Source organism: Triturus cristatus, chromosome 3_2, assembly GCF_964204655.1.
Source record: "Triturus cristatus chromosome 3_2, aTriCri1.1, whole genome shotgun sequence".
NCBI classification, from domain to species: domain Eukaryota; kingdom Metazoa; phylum Chordata; class Amphibia; order Caudata; family Salamandridae; genus Triturus; species Triturus cristatus.
In genome coordinates this window covers 812,689,755-812,710,920 of record NC_140584.1, presented here as the reverse complement: position 1 = coordinate 812,710,920, position 21,166 = coordinate 812,689,755, and the positions used below count along the sequence as shown (strand labels likewise).

Sequence of the window (21,166 nt, the reverse complement as noted above, 5' to 3'; positions counted from 1 at the left end):
ACAGACCAGTAATTACCAGCTCAAACACAATCGGATTATGATCAGACACTACTCTAGGATATAAATCCACCCGTGCCCCTCTGATCAGTATAGGTGTAACTAAGAAATAATCCAACCTGGCAAAGCTGCCATGGGGAGCCGAATAGTAGATATATCCTGGGTCTGGTGCCCTTAAGGCATGCCATACATCTACCAGACCTAGCTCTCTACGCAAATGCCCAAGAACACGGAATGATTGTGGCTTTCATCCAGCATACCCTTCTTCCGTATTGCAGAGCCCACCTCTTGACCCATTTAGATTGAAGTCCCCACAATTAACAAATGGACCAGGCCACGTTGGTAATTCGGCAGCCAGAAAGTTAGACACTTGGATCGTCCAACACTGGGCATATATTACGCATAATGTAAAAGAACCACTGCCGGCCTTACACTCATGAATCACCAAGCTAGCCAGCTTATCGACTGTGCTGCGGCCTGGGATAGTTGAGGTACCCTTCACTAAAATAGCCACCCCTATGGTCCTGGTTTCTTGTGTTGTATGACAGATAACCTTTAAACCTAGAGTGTTCAGCAGGGCCCTATCTTCTCTGGCAACATGAGTTTCTTGAAGGCAATACATGTCTGCTTTTAGATAGCCAAGCTCTTCCTGTACCCTCCTTCTTTTAGCCTTATCATTCAGACCGCAAATGTTGATAGATGCCATACGCAGCCTAGCCATAACTCAAGGAGATAGTTTCAGCCATACGAAATAACCACCTATTCGAGCTTGAAGTCTTACTCCGGTGTATTACCGCTAGTGCCAACCCTACTTCTGTAGTGCCTACTGCCCATCCTCTCTCCCCTCTAAATTCGTGTGCATCAGACCATTGCCTTCCTAGGGCCATAAAATGCGTAACCATCAATACTGTTACAACCACTTGCCGTATATTGCATAACATACCATTACTCAATCTACCGTTTCCCCTACCCCACCCTCTCTCCAGCCAGCCAGCCACCACCTCCGCCCCCCCCCCCCCCCACCCCTCTAGTGAAAGCAGCCAGACCATCTAGTCTGTGTGATGGAAGCCGAATATCAGCACCGCGGTGCTCCCCCTCTCCTGTCAGGTGTTGTCCCCCTTACTCCAAAATGAACACAGCTCGAACAAAGATAAAAAACATAGAACATCAAAATGGCACTAGAAAAAGATTGTCTAAATGTCCGGTGAGTTTTAGTTTTTTCATATTGTCCCGATTTTCAAGTATTGTTATTGCTCATTGAAAATATTCTTTAGCCTGAATCTCTGACGTAAATTTTTTTACTGAGCCACGAACTATTGTTTTCAGTCTGGCTGGGGCCAATAAGCATGCTTCATGGCCCGAGTCCTGGAAAGGCTTGATAACCTGTTGCAATCACCACCTGGGTTCCACTGTCGTGTGGCAAAAGTCCGGGCGTGTAAAGAATGATACACCTTGATATGTCCGTCGAGTATCAGGGCGGGCGCTTTCAAAAATTGCCTGGCGCTGCAGGAAATTCCCAAAGAAGACTAGAATGGCTCGTGGCTGCCTTGGATTCCTGCCATCTGACGTTGTTTTTTTTCTAATCATTGGGAATCTATGCACTGTTTGCATTTCCGAGGCCCAGTCCCATCCAGCCAGTTCATGGAATGATGTTTTCAGAAGGTCCAATATATATGCTCGTATGTCCTCGCCCTCCACGCCTTCCTCTATGCCAAGAAAAAGATTATTTCTACGTTGACTGTTTTCCATATCTTCCAGCTTCCATTGTACCTCACTTAATTGGTGCTCATGGATCTTGATTTGTTCTTTCACTTCAGTGGCTGCATCTTCAAGGACTGCTGTTCTATCCTCGATATGGGTCAAACGTTCCCCGATCTCAGAGCATGCCTTCCCAACCTTTCGTACTGCCCCTTCTAGTTTTTTTGTCTTATGCCTGGCTGTTTTGCTATCTGCCCGTGCCTCGGCTCGGTGCTCTTTAATAGATTCTAGTATTAGACTAAGTTCAGGACTAATAGGGGTGGTGTTGGTAGGTTGTGGGGTAGTTGTCTTTGAGTTGTTAGCGATTGAATCCTCTGGCGTGTTCCCAGCCATCCTTGTGTGGGAATAATCCGCTATCAGGAACTTTCTTTGCTCTTTGTTTTCGAGGCTCAATACTGCCTTTACGCGCTTTCTGCTGCTTCGGACATTTAAATGCTGTTTCAGGCACCTCCAGCGTGCTAGATTCAGAGGTATCTGGGAGATTCCCACTAGACTCGCTATTATGAGTCGGGGGCCTCCGAGTCCGAGCCATCAGTCAAAGAGAAAAATGTATCCACCCCCTCCAAGGTGGTGTCAGAGACTACAGCCACTTTAGCACCATGTAACACAGCAACGCCCCCTGCCCCTACTGCTACCATTGCTTGTTCAGGTAACAAAGAATCACTAGATCCACCGGGTTCCCTGTCCGCTGTCCCATCCTCTCCAGTCGCACCTAAATGAATTGTAGCATCTAGCGCGTCTGGTGTAGCCTGCCTGCTAGGTTTTTTAGGTCTCGCTGAGACAGCGAAAGCTGTCTCTTTGAGACATTTTGTAAGTGGGCTTTCAAAAGTGCTACCCACATGGTTTTGCTGGCCTAGGGCTTGAGTGCACGATGGCGTGCACGTGCACAGCTGCTCCTCTGCTCCTTGCGTTCCCCCCTCCCTTCTCACCCAGCCCTTTGATGCTCTGCTCGATTACTTTCACTTTAGCCGCTTTGACCCTTGCATTCCCCCTCCCTTCTCACCCAGCCCTTTGATGCTCTGCTCGATTACTTTCACTTTCGCCGCTTTGATGTTTGATCGCAAACGCGATCACTTTCGCTTGGCATAGCCTGTACTTGTTCTCTTTGTCCTCACATATGCTCTTCCCTCTGTTTTTCTCTCTGGTCTCACATGTGCTATTCCCTCTGTATTTTCACTCTGCCCTCACATGTGCTTTTCCCTCTCCATTTTTCTCTTTCCTCACACATGCTATTCCCTCTGTATTTGTCTCTCTTCCCTCACATGTACTCTTTCCTCTGCATTTTTTCTCTATGCTCTCACATGTGCTCTTCACTCTGTATTTTTTTTCTCTGCCCTCGCATGTGTTCTTCTCTCTATATTTTTCTCTCTGCTCTCACATGCTCTCTTCCCTCTGTTTTTATCTCCGGTCTAACATGCGCCCTACCCTCCTGTATTTTTCGCTTTGTTCTCACATGAGCTCACATGAGCTCTTCCCTCTCTATTTTTCTCTTCACCCTCACATGGACTCTTCCCTCTGTATTTTTCTCTCCGCCCTCACATGCTTTTCCCTCTGTATTTTTCTCTCCGCCCTCACACACTCTTCCCTGTATGTTTTCCTCTTTGCCCTCAAGTGCACTCTTCCCTCTGATCACATGCATACACAACTATGTACACATAAAAACACACACCTGCATTAACACACACATATGAACATATACACACACAGACATGCATATACATGCACACCAACACACCAACCCCACATACACACACAAACAAGCACGCACACCAACATAGTTAAACACATACATACACACAAACATGCATACACAGACATAGGTATACACACACATATGTGTACACATCCATGAAGACAAATGAACACAATGACATACCCATACTTGCACACCAACACACACACACATGCATACACAAACATATACACCTACAAACACACACATGCATACACACACAGATATATACATATAGACACACACACTATGCACACACACGCATCTCCCGTACTGTCTCAGGGGAAGAGTCGGTGTCAGCTGTCTCCTAGAGGGAGATCTCGCATGAGACAGTAAGACTCCGAGACATGTGGCGGTGGGGAGAGACAGACATGCCTCCCTTTAATTGTGTTGTTGCAAGATGGTGACTATCTTCTGCCACTGGTGCATTTAGATAAGCGGCAGGAAGTTCGTCGGACACATGCACTGGTTTCAATTCCGAGAAAGTGGGGTGAACGTTTCACAGATCGGGAGTGTGTGTCAACACGTGTTTCTCCTTCACGGCAAGGCCAATCAGTACGTTTTGTTTAACCGTGTGGTCATGAATCCTTTAATTGCATAAGTGAGCGGGTATGGATGTAAACAAAAATGTAACACTAATACCACATTTTCTGTCACTCTTGTGAACAGGTTTGCTGTGAATGTATGAATGAGAATGGCGTTTTAGAATACGTTGCATGGAAAAGGGTCAACATGGTGTATACGTGTTTTTGGGTGTTTTTTTATTTTTTTTTAATTTATTTTTATTGCATGGTTAACGTCATGATATACCGGATTCGGATGCTTCATTGCAGATCAGTTGTTTGGCCCGTGGTTATTTACGAGTTTGGAAAATACTTTTGTATTGTTTCGATTCTTTTTGTCTCTGCCCTATCTCTTGGCTGCGTCCTTACTCTCTCCCATCTTCTCTCTCCACCTCTTTGCTACATGTTCTCTCGTAATGTTTTCATTTTCCCCAACTCTCCTCTTTACTCTCTCTAATTATTTTTTTGCTCCTTTTCTGTCTCTGTCCCTTCTCTCCTCTCTCTCTCTCCCCACCTGTCCCTTCTCTAACCCCACCCTACTCCTCTTCCTCTGCCCGCCCCCCTTTCCTCTCTCTCGCAGTACTGCAGCATAGGTCTCTGATGCCTTCTCAGTGTTGGCCCTGGGGGTGGAGGAGGTAAGTCAGCCCCCCAAGTGAATCCCATTATCAACAGATAGTGAACCTCTATTTACCAACAAGTACAAAGGGGTCTCGGGTGACGGCTGATGCGATCAGTGATCTGCTCTCGGCCCCGGCAGGGCCTGTGGGGTGGGGGCGTTACCTTACACTAGGAGAGGAAGTAAAAGTGATATCCTCCCCTCCCCCCCTCTCCACCACTGTCTCCTCACCCTCCACCTCTCTCTCTCCTCCACTTCTGATTCCCTTCCACCTCGGTCTCTCCTTACCCTCCACCTCGGTCTCTCCTTACCCTCCACCTCGGTCTCTCCTTACCCTCCACCTCGGTCTCTCCTTACCCTCCACCTCGGTCTCTCCTTACCCTCCACCTCGGTCTCTCCTTACCCTCCACCTCGGTCTCTCCTCACTCTCCACCTCGGTCTCTCCTCACTCTCCACCTCCGTCTCTCCTCACCCTCCACCTCCGTCTCTCCTCACCCTCCACCTCCGTCTCTCCTCACCCTCCACCTCCGTCTCTCCTCACCCTCCACCTCCGTCTCTCCTCACCCTCCACCTCCGTCTCTCCTCACCCTCCACCTCCGTCTCTCCTCACCCTCCACCTCCGTCTCTCCTCACCCTCCAACTCTGTTTCTCCTCACCCTCCACGTGTCTCTCCTCCTCACCCTCCACGTGTCTCTCCTCCTCACCCTCCACGTGTCTCTCCTCCTCACCCTCCACGTGTCTCTCCTCCTCACCCTCCACGTGTCTCTCCTCCTCACCCTCTACGTGTCTCTCCTCACCCTCTACGTGTCTCTCCTCACCCTCCACGTGTCTCTCCTCACCCTCCACGTCTCTCCTCACCCTCCACGTCTCTCCTCACCCTCCACGTCTCTCCTCACCCTCCACGTCTCTCCTCACCCTCCACGTCTCTCCTCACCCTCCACGTCTCTCCTCACCCTCCACGTCTCTCCTCACCCTCCACGTGTCTCTCCTCACCCTCCACGTGCCTCTCCTCACCCTCCACGTGCCTCTCCTCACCCTCCACGTGCCTCTCCTCACCCTCCACGTGCCTCTCCTCACCCTCCACGTGCCTCTCCTCACCCTCCACGTGCCTCTCCTCACCCTCCACGTGCCTCTCCTCACCCTCCACGTGCCTCTCCTCACCCTCCACGTGCCTCTCCTCACCCTCCACGTGCCTCTCCTCACCCTCCACGTGCCTCTCCTCACCCTCCACGTGCCTCTCCTCACCCTCCACGTGCCTCTCCTCACCCTCCACGTGCCTCTCCTCACCCTCCACGTGCCTCTCCTCACCCTCCACGTGCCTCTCCTCACCCTCCACACGTGCCTCTCCTCACCCTCCACACGTGCCTCTCCTCACCCTCCACACGTGCCTCTCCTCACCCTCCACACGTGTCTCTCCTCACCCTCCACACGTGTCTCTCCTCACCCTCCACACGTGTCTCTCCTCACCCTCCACACGTGTCTCTCCTCACCCTCCACACGTGTCTCTCCTCACCCTCCACACGTGTCTCTGCTCACCCTCCACGCGTGTCTCTGCTCACCCTCCACGCGTGTCTCTGCTCACCCTCCACGCGTGTCTCTGCTCACCCTCCACGCGTGTCTCTGCTCACCCTCCACGCGTGTCTCTGCTCACCCTCCACGCGTGTCTCTGCTCACCCTCCACGCGTGTCTCTGCTCACCCTCCACGCGTGTCTCTGCTCACCCTCCACGCGTGTCTCTGCTCACCCTCCACGCGTGTCTCTGCTCACCCTCCACGCGTGTCTCTGCTCACCCTCCACGCGTGTCTCTGCTCACCCTCCACGCGTGTCTCTGCTCACCCTCCACGCGTGTCTCTGCTCACCCTCCACGCGTGTCTCTGCTCACCCTCCACGCGTGTCTCTGCTCACCCTCCACGCGTGTCTCTGCTCACCCTCCACGCGTGTCTCTGCTCACCCTCCACGCGTGTCTCTGCTCACCCTCCACGCGTGTCTCTGCTCACCCTCCACGCGTGTCTCTGCTCACCCTCCACGCGTGTCTCTGCTCACCCTCCACGCGCGTCTCTGCTCACCCTCCGCCTCACTCTCCACATGCGTCTCTCCTCACCCTCCGCCTCACCCTCCACATGCGTCTCTCCTCACCCTCCGCCTCACCCTCCACATGCGTCTCTCCTCACCCTCCGCCTCACCCTCCACATGCGTCTCTCCTCACCCTCCGCCTCACCCTCCACATGCGTCTCTCCTCACCCTCCGCCTCACCCTCCACATGCGTCTCTCCTCACCCTCCGCCTCACCCTCCACATGCGTCTCCTCCTCACCCTCCGCCTCACCCTCCACATGCGTCTCCTCCTCACCCTCCGCCTCACCCTCCACATGCGTCTCCTCCTCACCCTCCGCCTCACCCTCCACATGCGTCTCCTCCTCACCCTCCGCCTCACCCTCCACATGCGTCTCTCCTCACCCTCCGCCTCACCCTCCAAATGTGTCTCTCCTCACCCTCCGCCTCACCCTCCACATGCGTCTCTCCTCACCCTCCGCCTCACCCTCCACATGCGTCTCCTCCTCACCCTCCACACGTCTCCTCCTCACCCTCCACACGTCTCCTCCTCACCCTCCACACGTCTCCTCCTCACCCTCCACACGTCTCCTCCTCACCCTCCACACGTCTCCTCCTCACCCTCCACACGTCTCCTCCTCACCCTCCACACGTCTCCTCCTCACCCTCCACACGTCTCCTCCTCACCCTCCACACGTCTCCTCCTCACCCTCCACACGTCTCCTCCTCACCCTCCACACGTCTCCTCCTCACCCTCCACACGTGTCTCTCCTCACCCTCCACACGTCTCTCCTCACCCTCCACACGTCTCTCCTCACCCTCCACACGTCTCCTCCTCACCCTCCACACGTGTCTCTCCTCACCCTCCACACGTCTCTCCTCACCCTCCACACGTCTCTCCTCACCCTCCGCCTCACCCTCCACATGCGTCTCTCCTCACCCTCCGCCTCACCCTCCACATGCGTCTCCTCCTCACCCTCCGCCTCACGCTCCACACGTCTCCTCCTCACCCTCCACATGCGTCTCCTCACGCTCCACACGTCTCCTCCTCACCCTCCACACGTCTCCTCCTCACCCTCCACACGTCTCCTCCTCACCCTCCACACGTGTCTCTCCTCACCCTCCACACGTGTCTCTCCTCGCCCTCCACACGTGTCTCTCCTCACCCTCCACACGTGTCTCTCCTCACCCTCCACACGTGTCTCTCCTCACCCCTCACACTGCTGCATTACTCACTGCTGTATTACTCACTGCTGTATTACTCACTGCTGCATGCTGTACGACACTGCTGCGCGCAGCACACTGCTGCACACCACAGTGCTGCATGCCTCACACTGCTGCATGCCTCACACTGCTGCATGCCTCACACTGCTGCATGCCTCACACTGCTGCATGCCTCACACTGCTGCATGCCTCACACTGCTGCATGCCTCACACTGCTGCACGCCGCACACTGCTGCACGCCGCACACTGCTGCACGCCGCACACTGCTGCACGCCGCACACTGCTGCACGCAACAGTGCTGCACGCCGCACACTGCTGCACGCCGCACACTGCTGCACGCCGCACACTGCTGCACGCCGCACACTGCTGCACTCCACACACTGCTGCACTCCACACTGCTTTTATGCGAGTTTATGCTACTGACATTGTTAATGACAATGCCTTTTATTTGTTAAACCAAAACATAAATAAAAGGCATTGTAATTTTACAATGCCAATAGCTCAAACTCTTATAAATGCGAGACCTATTGCATTGCAAATGCTTGTTTTACCTGCCAGTGGTAAAGATGGCCAGTTCTCAGAGTGTTTGCTGGTAAAAAAAATCCGTTATTGAGGGCTGTGCAGTATATTGCGGGTCGGTGTCAAGAGCCCCTGTCCCTTCTTCCACACCAGCCCCCTGTCTTGCTTGCTTTAGGGGCTTGATTCCTCCTTTTAATAGTGCCAATACTGCTCGATCTGTTTTTCCCCACTTGCGCAGTTACTGCCTTACCTGAGCCAGACTGCTCGAGGGTCACATCCAGTCTGGCAGCAGGGGCTCGTATGGTAGATCTATTCAGAGCTGAAACGGACGCTTCTCCTTTGTCCTTCAAGCTCTTTGCAGATTTTGGCGGCATTGCGGCATTCTCGAGCCGGCAGCCACCCAGGCAGTACAGTAACCTAGTCCGAGCACCAGTCGGGGCAGCTTCCTAGCGAGTCCTGCCCACCAGTCCAGAGCACCGAAACACCGGCGAGCAGAAGTCTCGTAGAGTGAGCACCAGCCCCTGTTCTTCCCCTCACTCCACAGCGAGGATCCAGCTACCATCACGATGCGGCGGGGTCGATCGGAAGAAGCGAGGAAGAAGTCTCAAGCACCCAGGCCGTTCATCGAGCGGGAGCAAGGTAAGGATTAGAGGTTCCGGGAGAGCACCTCCGCGAGCATCTAGGCGGCCGCCATCTTGCTTTCCCTATAGGATCATCTAATGGGGTCTTTTATTAAAGACAGAGATATGTTATAAAAGATTTTAAGGCCCAGGCCTTATGTGTCTGTCTATTGAGGCAATTTTTTTTTGATTACCGGGGACTCCCATCTCGACGACGGGGAATGATTTAAGCATGTGAATCTATGAAAGATTCCAATGCTGGAGAACTATAGTTACAGGTAAGTAACCTGTTTCATCCTACCTCATTACTCCTAGAACCAGTGCAGACTCATTGCGGACACATTGTTCGTCGCCTTCTCACCTGTGGGTCAGGTCTGCGGGAGAATCCGGTGCACGAAGCTATTCGGTGGGCCGTCGGCGGTTTGAGCCGGGTACGGAGGTTGAGTCTTTGCAGGAGGGGTGCTCTTGTCCCGCAGAGCCCATACCACCTGCTGGAGAATCTGTGACTGTTGCCCCTCTCCTCCCTCGCTGTGGAGGAGGGAGCGCCGCGGGCCGCATCCCAGGGCGGATGCCTGCTGCTGCGGCGATAATGGATTGAGTCAGCCGTGCGCCTCAAATTCGATCTGGGACACGGCCTTTGAGACTGCGGTGCCGCAGCTGGAGGGAGCCGTGGTCGGCCTGCTGAGGTGGTAAGTGAAGCCCTCAGCCTACGATGTTTTACCTGGGCCTCGCTCATGGACAGGCCTCCGGCGAGCGATGGCCTTGTCATCGACTGAGGCGACGGTGACTGGCGCCGTGGCGAGGGACCGCCCGGGTCTGTCTACGGCCTGATTGCGGCTGGTGGAGGGTTCTGGCCTCGCTGCACGTCTCCTGTGCCGCTTCTGGTCAGGAGGCTAACTATCCCCTCCCCTGGGGTGAGGACTGTGGACACGGCGGTGCTCCTTCAGGTATCGGGCAGGGAGTCTGAAACTATGCATGATAATCTGATGGGGGGCCGGTCCTACATCCCCTGTTGGTGGTCTCCTGCTGCACACCCCTTGAGAACTGTACTGGCCGCGTCTGTTGTGGCCTATCATCAAAAGGATAAGCTTGTTGAGAGCAGATCCTCTCAGGGAGATTGTGATAATTTGAGGTCCCCCCCGGAAAGAACACTCGCCTGGTGTGGGTGGTGCTGGACAGAGGGAGAGCGCCTGGTGTGGGTGGTCTCACTGCCTGGAGGCAGAGCTGCAGGTCTCCATGCTCACTTCGAGACCAAAGCAAGGGGTTGGTGCCAGGGGTCCCTGGAGGGCCACCCCGAAGCTGGTCTGTGGGTCGTGGTCACTGTCCCCTGCAGTGGTTAGTGCCGCAGACCGCCACGATGGAAAGGATAAGGCTGCGAAAACATCCGGGACCAACACAATCACACAATAAAACGATATACCATGCCCTGCCGTCTGCCCCAACACATAACGAGGCAAACCGGAGACGCAGAGGAGGAGGAGGAGGCAGGTGAGGGGCAGGGAGAGACCTTCCGTGCAGAGCTACTGGCCACCATCCAGGGGTCAAGGAAGGCATTAGAGAATCAGATTGAGACTGTCTCCCTAAATGTAAATCTGGTGAGGGCAGACCTAAGAAAAATTGCGGACAAGGTGACCACGGCTGAGGGCGACATCGTAAACCTGAAGAGAGATGTAGCGGCGCTTAAACAGGTGGTCCTGATGTCTGCATCCACGAAGGCCCTGAAGCACTATGCCGAAGATGTGGAGGCTGCACAAGATGCAGCAACATCCGAGTGCTGGGCTTTCTTGAGCGAGTGGAACCGGGATCAGCGGAGCAATTCCTGGAGCAGTGGATTCACACCCAGCTGCGCCCACAGGGATTCTCAGAGGTATTTGTTGTGGAGAGAGCGCACAGGGCCCTGGTGCCGTGCCCCTAACCTGGTGCACAGCCAAGAGCTAGCATAGCAAAAGTGTTGAATTATCGTGAGAGAGACTGTATACTAAGGGTGGCCTGGGAACAGAAAGTTCTCTGTTATGAGAACAATGAAATCACGGTTTACCTGGACTACACCAGGCAGGTACAGGAACTGAGGAAGTCTTTTCTGGGGGTCAAGAGGAAGCTATGGAAGCTACAATTGCAATATATGCTCCTATATCCTGCTATGCTGAAAGTCCTGTCGCAGGGCACACTTCTTTGTATCCTCGGGCGAGGTCTGGGAATGGCTGCAGATAAGAGGTGACACTCTCCCCTCGCTAGAACATCATGGTCATCGAAGGAGATGGGGCACCCGTTAAAACAAAAGAAAACAGAGCAAAACTGGACAGGCAGTGACGAGGGACAACGGCACACAGGAGCTGCGAGAGTCACTGTGGGGGTGGACGGTACCATGCAGCTGGATGCATCGGGGGATGAAGGCCCGAGCTCTCCTACTGCATCCATAACATTGGATCCTGACGATCAATCGCAGTCATTGCACCCCTTTGTAAACATTGTTCCTGAAACATTGATGGAGGTGGCTCCCGGGCCCGAGGGGGGCTAAGGGATGGTTCGTGTGACTGGTTTTCGTTTTGCCTGTGTACATTGACATCTGCTCACTGCTTAATGATTGCCCGAATGGGGGTGGTGGGGGTGGTAGATGTGACTGCCCTCAGTGTGAGTGAGAGCCATGTGGCCGAGTGGAGAAGACGAGATGCAATGTGTGAGAGTGTAAATCACGTTTGACTGGTCCCAATAGCATGGCACTGTTGTGAGTCAGTTATGTACCTATAACTAGTTGCTGGTCTGATGCTGAGCGGGGAGGCTTGTTGCACTGAAGTGCCTTGTTAGCAGCCCCAGTTGGGCGTATAGGGAAGCTGTGCACATCCTGGCACGAGCTTGGGGTGGGCAGTACCGATAGCGCGGTTGCACATATATTGTCTGTGGGTGGAAGTTTTGTTAGTCAGTTTGCTCTTTGTTGTGTGCACCATGAGGAGAGCGTGATGGGTTGAGATTGTTAATGGCGGCTGGAGATCTACACGCAGTGTGAATTACAAGATGAGCCAGTATGACTGCGGAGGTTAGGTTCCTCAGTTGGAACGTCCGCGGTCGGGGTACATGCACTAAGTGCCACAACGTACTCTCCTTCTTAAAACAGCACTGTCTTGATTACCTGCTTACAAGAGACACATTTAAATAATACAGGGGTCGCCAGAGTGGCTAAAAAGCGGCGGGTCAGATGTTTCACTCCTCCTACTAAACATACGCTAGAGGTACCCTGGTGTGGATGGCCCCAGGGATCCAGTTTACCCCTATATTCATGGAGGCTGATGTGCATGGCTACTAAGCGTCCTTGATGGTCCAGGTATTGCTATACTGAACACTTATGCACCAAACACAGACTAGCCTGCCTTTAACAGACAACACTAGACCTTTTAGCCTCAGATCTTGATGTGCCACTCCTGTGGCTAAGGGACTCTAACTGTATCCCAGATCAGGACTTGGAAAGACACCTGCCTAGAGGCGGTACAAAACCGCAAATGACTAAACAAAACTGCGAGCTGTAATGGTGGAACTGGGCATGCGCGATGCTGGTCAGGAACTGCACCCAATCCAGAAGGTTTTCACGTGCTACTCGCCCATACACAACGCACAGTAGATTAGACGGGGCACTGGTGTCTGTGCTGCTCACCTTTCCGGGGTTGAAGGTGACCCACTTGGCCAGATTCCTGTCTCACAATGCTCCGGTAAGCTGCATTGCTCAATGGAATCCCTCCATACAGGGACCCCTGAGATGGAGGATGCCACCTGACATATTGGAAGATCAGGAGGGGAGGGAGACGTTTTTTCTGGCAATAACAGACTATATGTCGCATAATTGGAGGGTGACCCCCAATTGTGCCACGGAGTGGGAGGCACTAAAAGTGCTGAGGGGTGTGGCCATGGGTATAACATGTGTGGTGTGGCGCCTACTGCAATGGGAATTAAGAGAAGGGCAAGACAAATTTGCAGAAGCCTAGATGGGTAACTTAGCATTTCCTACTGGCGACAGTTGTGAGCGCGAGATTCGAGAATGAATCCGTGACACCTGGGACAGACTGGATAAATATACGCTCATCGTTATCGCCAGTGGCTTCACGGCGAAGGGAATAAATCCGGTCGCCTTCTGGCCTTGATATCACGGTGGGGGAAGGCTCTGCCTCTGCTGACCTGCCTGCGTGGCTCCACTGGGGACATGGTTTACACCAGGGTAGACCTATTGGAAGAGTTTAAACTGCACCTACAGCAGGTGTACACAGCGGATTCTACCGTTTATGCGGACTGCTTTGTCCCCTTCCTGCAGGGACTGGCGCAAACTCAACTCCCGCCAGAGAGGGTGAAAGAATTGGATGCACAATTGACGCTAGATGAGATTCTAGAGGTGTTGTGGGAGCTCCCCAGGGCCAAGGTGCCGGAGGGGGGGGGGGGGACTGATTTCCACCAGAATTTTATCGAACCTCGGAAAAGCTGGCCAAACCTCTGTTACAGGTGTATGAGGAGGCTTTTGAGCAGTGAGTTTTACTCCCAACTGTGCAGGAGGGGAAGATTTGTATGCTCTGGAAACGGACGGGGGGGGGTGACAATCAGAACCCTGCATCATATCGCCCATTAACCATGATCACTTAAGATATAAAATATTGTGTAAAGCACTGGCTAGGCATCTGCCTCCATATATGCCCTTCTCGATACATGAAGCTCAATATGGGTTCATCCCCGGCTGCAAGACGGCATGAGCATAAGGTGTTTAACACACATCATTCATGAGGTTCATGGCTTGAAAGAGGAACTGGCCCTAGTGGCCGTGGACCTTGAGAAAGCATTTGATACCGTTGACTGAGGGTACCTACAGGAAGTGTTGAGGTCTTCTCGTTTCTGCCCTCAGTTTTGCAGATGGGTTTAACTTCTCTATACTGACCCGAGCGCTCGGGTATGGGTGGGCCCGTGCCAGTCTGAGATCTGGACACTGGGGCGGGTAATGCGCCAAGGCTGCCTGCTATCACCACTGCTCTTCGCGCTGGTCATTGAGCCACTCGCAGTTTGGCATAAATATTAGAGGGAGCTGGCAAGTAATCTCACTATACGCGGATGATGCTCTCTTCTATATCTCCTCCCCTCACAATGCGATACCTAGGCTAATACTGCTCCTGGTAGACTTTGGAGCGTACTCTGATTTACGGCTAAATAAGCACAAGTCTTTGCTCTTCCCTTTGGATGAATTGTCTGCATTGCCGCTGGGGCGGCTTCCGAATCTTGGACTGAAATGGGACACTTCAGATATTATGGGGTGCAGGTGACACACAACTTGCAATTCCTCCTCAAGTTGTCCAGGGTGGTTGAAGCGCTCAAGAGATCAGTGGCTTTTTGGAACTCCCTGCCACTCTCCCTTATGGGTAGGCTGGTGGTCTCTAAGATGGTGGTACTACTGTGGTCCCTATACACGCTCCAGAACTCTGTGTAACATTCCCATGCGTATATTCAAGCAATTGAACAGTGTTGGTATCTCTGTTCTGGGCGGGCCGTCGAAACAGAGTAGCCATGCATACATTGATACGGCGGTATGAGGACGGGGGAGGTGAAGCTCCCAGGATGGATTTATACTACTATGCAGCTCAGTTGTAGCATGCGGCCCGGTGGCTGGATGAGAGAGGCAATTGGGGAAAAAAGACTTCTTAGAGGAAGAGTTCCGCCGGATAGACTCCAAACGGCCTCTGATGGAGGGTGCTGGTGTCGCTAGTGGCATGCTGTGCGTGGTCAAACAGACCGCAAAAGTATAGCAATAGTTCGTAGAACACGTATTAAAACAAGCGCCATTCCACAGGGAACTCCCCGTGTGGAAAATGATGGATGGGATGTCATTTCAAGCATGAAGGGAGGGGGGTTGTCTGGTATTGCCGGACCTGTACCCAAACAAGACTCCTATCCTACAAGCAGGCTTGTGACTGTTTCGGCCTGGTTAGGGGCCAGTTCCTTCAATATGCCGGACTCTCAGACCTGGCTAGAGCAACTTGGCTCACATATACATATGTCCCGCCAACAACGCAAACACTGGACATAATGCTTGACTGTGGCTCTGGTCGTCTGTTTATTTCCCTCTTATATAGTACTATGAGATCTCCTAGGGCCCACTCGGCATGGGAAGGGGACCAGACGAACCCCCTGACTGAACCAAACTGTAAAGCGATAAACGCACGCACAGTGTCCTGCAATGCGCGCTTCTTGTTGATACATTTCAGCTACTTACATCGAGCATATATGACCCCGATGGTTCTGAGCTGCATCGACCCTGCTCGCTCGGATGCGTGCCCACGGTGCAAGTTTCCTGCACCTGGCCTGGGGCTGCCCCGAGGTAAACTTCTGGACCGGGGTGGTGGAGATGGTGAGAAGGGGTGTGGGTCTGAGTACACAGACAACCCTGCTACATTGTCTACCCGGACATGTTACAAAGCCCAAGAAACGCAAATTGGAATACAAACTATTACAACTCCTCCTGGTCCTAGCTAAGCACAGGATGGCGATAACCTGGATGGGGAAGCGTTCCCCCTCTCTGGATGACTTGATGAGGGATGTGCGTGAGTGGTCCCTGGCGGAGGAGGTTCATATGAAAGCTAGTAGGAGCGATGAGAAGCTAGAAGAGTAACTCGGGACTTGGAAGGAGTTATTTCACGTGTTTTTAAACCCCGAGGTGCACTTAAGCGATCAGCATGGCTCGGATACTAGTGGATGTTCAACTGAGGAGGATGCCTGTTGATGTTCTTATGATAAGCTCAGTGCTGTCTGACTGGTAGAGTGGTAGTAAACATACTATTTTTATAATCTTGCACTCTGTCCTGGATCTCACCCAACTGTAAAGTTTTTCCTGACAATCTCTCCCTCTGTTGATTTTACTGTGTGTAAACAAAGAAAATGAAGGTTAAAAAAAAATAAAGTGGTGCATCAAAGTACTAAAAGTAAAACTTACTGATGTATGTTAAAAAAAACAAAAAGTCTTGAAATATGAGAAATGAATCAAGGGAATTTAAAATAAAGTGAGTGATTTCTTTTTCTTGGTTTTAGACTCCAATCCCAAAGAGTGTCCTTATCCCTGTGACCATTCCCATCACGAAGACATCAGGATCACGTTTCCGAAACAGCGTGGAGGGGCTGAATCAAGAGATTGAGATCATAACTAAGGAAACTGGAGACAAGGAGGAACAGCTGATGGTGAGGTCCATGCAGTATGCCTATTGGTTTTGGGTTTCTTGTTTTCCAGCTATTTCATTTTAAGGATATAAAAACCTAAACCTACTTTGCCATGTCTTCCAAGTACAATGGTAAGAGCGGATTTAATTGTTCGCACTTTCTCCTTATGCCGTTATTCTGTAAATTCATATACCTCGATGAGCAAACATTTTGGGCTATTCAACACAATAAATGCAATATGTATATTCTGCCCATCATTGGGAGCTAATCTCCGTGTCAGGTGCTCCCAGGGCTGGGCATTTAAAAAGTGATTTTGTGCATCTGTTCTCAGCACCGCCCCATGTCCTGCTGGTGTCCCTTCAGAGATGTACACTGACTGACATAAGCAGGCTAGAAGTAACCAACCATCTGATTTCCCAGGGTCTTCAGAAATGTTTCTGTCCCTCAAGACATAATATAGTTTTACAGATCTTTTGAATATCCGTTGCTGGTGTTCCCATAGAATTCCTCTCAACACTTTAGTGCCTCCTACTCTCATGCTTTTTCTTACATTGATCCTTAAAGGCCTCTTTTCATGCTGCATCCACTTTTACATTGTGACTTTGTCTCTGATATGTGTTAATGCAGACATGATTCTCCTCCTCCGTGAGCCTCTCATTTCTGAGCCAGTCCTGTGATGCTGGTTTGGCCTTTTAAACCACCCTTTAGAGCTACTTTCTTGCTACAGTAATTTTAAGATGTTATTCACTCTTTTGCTTTCAACTCTTTAATGGTCTAGTGGATTGGTTTGTTTGTGGGGTCTCTGTTGTGCTTCTTGCATGCCAAATGTGGTCATTAGTGCCTACTTTGGCAAGTTCCCAGTGGTTAAACTGCCTGTAAATTTTCTGCAATTTATTAACCAGATACTCTGTGGCAGGTATGAGAGGATTTCTCTTGTAGACCTTGTCTGTTATACTTTTTAACTTTCCCTTCTATCATTCCCTTTCAGACTACCCCACACTTGGAGGTACCAGTAAAATACAAGTATATGTAGAAAAAATGAATACCTAGTGTTTTCCATCATGGTCCTTCACACACTCCTGTCACTAGACTTTATTCTATCACCATCACCAAGCCGACTCTTCAGATAGAGACTTCTAACCAGAGATTCCTTACCTTTTGAATATTCCCCAGGCATCAGACTGGATCAGGAACATTTTCCACAGTCATCGACAATAACTTCCAACAGGAAAAAGGGTCTAAGGGAACAGTTTAACGACCAAAACAACAGTTCAAATCCCCTGTATCATTACATTTGAAAAAACAACTATGAACTGGTGGTCATGCAAATAGAAGCTAAAATGAGAAAACTAGAACAGAAAAAGAGCAGCCAATAGAGTGTTTCTGAGATCTACAGACCAAGGTAAATATATAGAGAACAGAACACAGAAACAATACATTAGGATTTCCATCAACTGCCAAGAGAGGCCGGTGTCATCACTTGGTCATCCTTGAGTCTTGTTACTACTCCTCCAATCCAAGAGGCAGATGTAGTAGCCAAGATTAGAGTAGAATGCAAGTTGGAGAGAGAAATCGACCAAGAGCGGCCATATGTATTTCAAACGATGGAAAACAGTGTACAAAGTTGCAGTGCAAGTGAAAGTTAAAACGGGAGTTGGAGAAGAGAAATTATGTTTAATATATATCTCTATGCCAATCCGGTTAAAAAGGCGTGTAGCGGCAACTTTTAACCAATAGGTTGCATTACAGAAGGGTCAACTAGTTTCAGCCAGAAGGGATTGTGTTCCCGGCTTTCTTCAGGACCAATACATAATAGCTACTGCAAGTGATAAAAAGAAAAGAAAATGTGACAAGTTGTCCAACAATACAACCTGATACAAATCGACCTCTCGACAAGTAGGGTGTATTTCACTCCTGTTGGAGAAAATAGGAAAATACAGACATGTAAAATCTAATATATTGGTTGTGTTCAGTTCTAGTGTTTCTCATAACTTTCAAAAGTCTCTCAGTGTACACAATAACAGTACCATTAAGTGTATCTTGTATGTGGAGAGCATCAACTCGCCTTACTTGTGTGAGTGTCTGACCTCACCTCACCCGGTAACCAACTCAGGTAATGGAGACCCCGCCCTGCAAGCATTAATCATACAAGGCACATCATTTCACAGACATATGAATGCCTAAGATTTATAGAATATCTTGTCATGTTAAAAAGAGCGATTTTAGGACAGAGTTCCAGTCAGAAGTTTAATTGAATAGAGTCACCCATAGGATTATACATGTGCCGCAGCTATCGGCATCTTGTAATGACAAACTGCTTAGTCGGAAAGGCCTTATTAGCTTGTTCAGCATCATACTGACGTGATGTTCTTAAATTACCTATGTAGTATCCCCAAGGTAGTCCATAATTTCTTGGGGTTGCAAGGCAAATGGTGTGTAACTATATGTGCACGAATCACTCGGTGCCGAAGTCGTATATTGTGTTACAAACGTACCGAGCGTCATTTAACGGTAAGTGAATAGCCGGTCGTGACTCCAAACAAGAGATGCGTGTAACCATCAATCTCAAGCTGACTAGGTAGCGTTTCGACCTATCTACAGTTCTTAAAAGGGGAATATCACGCACTATCATGTGTCCATAATGGCAATTGTATCGAGGCGCGCAAGTCCCGCAATAAAGAGATGTAAGTTAAAAAAGGGGAAACGCTATTGCAGTTATATCAAAGAAAACCCTCTTTCTGTTTGTAACTATGTTACTTGACAACTACGTTAAAAAAGAGGGAAAAACATGGGAAAGCATTCAAAGGTCTACCCGCAGTCATCCTCACCTCTCCGTCGGTGCCTCGGTCCCTCCTGAGTTTGTGGGAGGTACCGAGACTGCAACTGACGAGAGTTTAAGCGTTGGCGAGTCACATGACACGACGTACTGCGTGTCTCCACAGCGCAGGGTAATGACGAATAATGACTACAGAATTTCGTCACCCTACCCGGAAATGGTAGTTCATAGACCCTGTGCTGGTATATCCGCTCAATAAAGAGTCAAAAAACTAGCGATGTGAATGCTAGAATCTATAAAGATATCCCATTCAGTATGTCAAAAATTGTATCAAAGGGTCGGAATGAGACAATGAATGTACAGAAATACTCATTCATATGGGAACCCTGAATACAGCGATAGAGAATGAGACAGTCCATGTACAGAGATAATTTAATTTATACATATGGACACTCTGAGTGCAGTGCTAGGGAATGCAGAGTCTGTATGAAAGCTCTTTTGTTTTGCAGAAAATCATGATGCATCCCATGAGATATGTGCCTGACTCAATGTAATCTCTTCATCAAATCATGGCTCATTCATCAGCCTGATTACAAAAGAGTCCATGGAATTGAATCGTTCAGACCTTTTGTGTCGCTATGGAGTCTGAAAACCCACTGTTGCTCTTTGATAAATAGAAATCTGGCCTTGTCACTGTTATGGGACGGTATAAAGGGCTTCTCCAACACAGTCCAGGAGAAATCGTCTGCCTGGTGATTGAGCTCCACAAAATGCCTGGTGAGTCTCGTGTTTTCCTTTCTGCATCTAAAGGTGCTTTTATGTTCGAGCATCCTTATTTTAACTTTACGCGTCGTCATGCCAACATAGTTTAAATGGCATGGACATTGTAGTAAGTAGATGAGATTATCACTATTGCAGTTTGAATAGGTCTTCTGGATCCAAGGTCTGGTCATACCCAAATCTAAAGTTTTGGATTGTTTTGTTTGTGGGCATATTGCGCAGTTGCCACACGAGAAATGTCCCTGGACTGGTGGAAGGTCCCAGAGAGTGCCTACTCTCCTCGGTTCTTGTTCACTGATTCGTGTATGTACTAGTCTGTCCCTCAGATTGGGTCCTCGTGCAAATAATGGCAATGGAATCTTTGTCTTTGAGGTATTCAAAAAGCGCCAGTTCTTCCGAATGCATTTCTGGATGCCATTTGTCAGAGTACTGAAGGTATTAACAAAGGTTAGACGACCTGATGGTGGTTTGTCTATCCTTTTCTCTAACAAAGCCTCTCTATGATTGTTGAGGGCGCGTTTGCGTGCGTTTTTGACAAGCCTCTTAGGATAGAGCCTAGCCGAGAGTTGGCCGGTTAAGACATTAGCATGATGTTTGTAGAGATCTGTTGTTGAACAGTTACGTCTCGGACGTAAAAATTGGCCATATGGCAGATTGTCGCGTAATGCTTTAGGATGCTGGCTGTCGTATTTAAGCAACGAGTTGTGGGCCATGGGTTTGCGGTATAACTCACTACCCAAACCCGTACCTGTTGCAAAGATTGATAGGTCCAAGAAAGCTATCTTGGATTGGTGCATCTCCAAAGTGAACTTTAAAAATGTGTTCCGTGTATTGAGCCACCCTTGGAATTGCTTGACAGACTCTGGATCACCCCGCCATACCACGAAGATATCATCGATATATCTCTTCCAGAGTCTAATAGACTCATGGAAGGGATTCGCTTCGTTTAGGACATAGTTCTGTTCGAATTTGTGAACATAGAGATTCGCTAGGGACGGTGCAAAAACGCTTCCCATGCTCGTACCTGAGACTTGTAAAAATATCTTGTCCTCAAATTTAAAGAAATTCTCCTTCATGTCCATACGTGCCAGGTCCATGATGAAGTTGACAGGAGTGATGGAATTAAGTTCTTTTTCTCTGAGGATGGAAGCAATAGTGTTTAGCGTTTCATCTTGCGGAATTGAAGTATACAGCGATTCGACATCGAATGAAACAAGTAGGTCTAGACCAGGGTCGAAATCAACTGTAGGGAGCAGACGTAATACGTCTTTTGTATCCTGAAGGTAGGTAGGCATCAAGCTTACCAATGGTCTGAGGAAAAAGTCCACAAACATTGATAGAGGTTCAAGCAGAGAACCG

General features: G+C 50.1%; 1 protein-coding gene across 1 annotated transcript in view; it reads left to right on the top strand.

Annotated features, from left to right (window-relative positions):
* FAM117B (family with sequence similarity 117 member B) overlaps window positions 1-21,166 on the top strand; it is a 425,002-nt gene that overhangs the window by 163,534 nt on the left and 240,302 nt on the right. Inside the window, exon 5 of the mRNA XM_085648964.1 lies at window positions 16,126-16,272. Coding sequence (XP_085505090.1) covers window positions 16,126-16,272 — 147 coding nt within the window. The remainder of the gene's footprint in view (window positions 1-16,125; window positions 16,273-21,166) is intronic.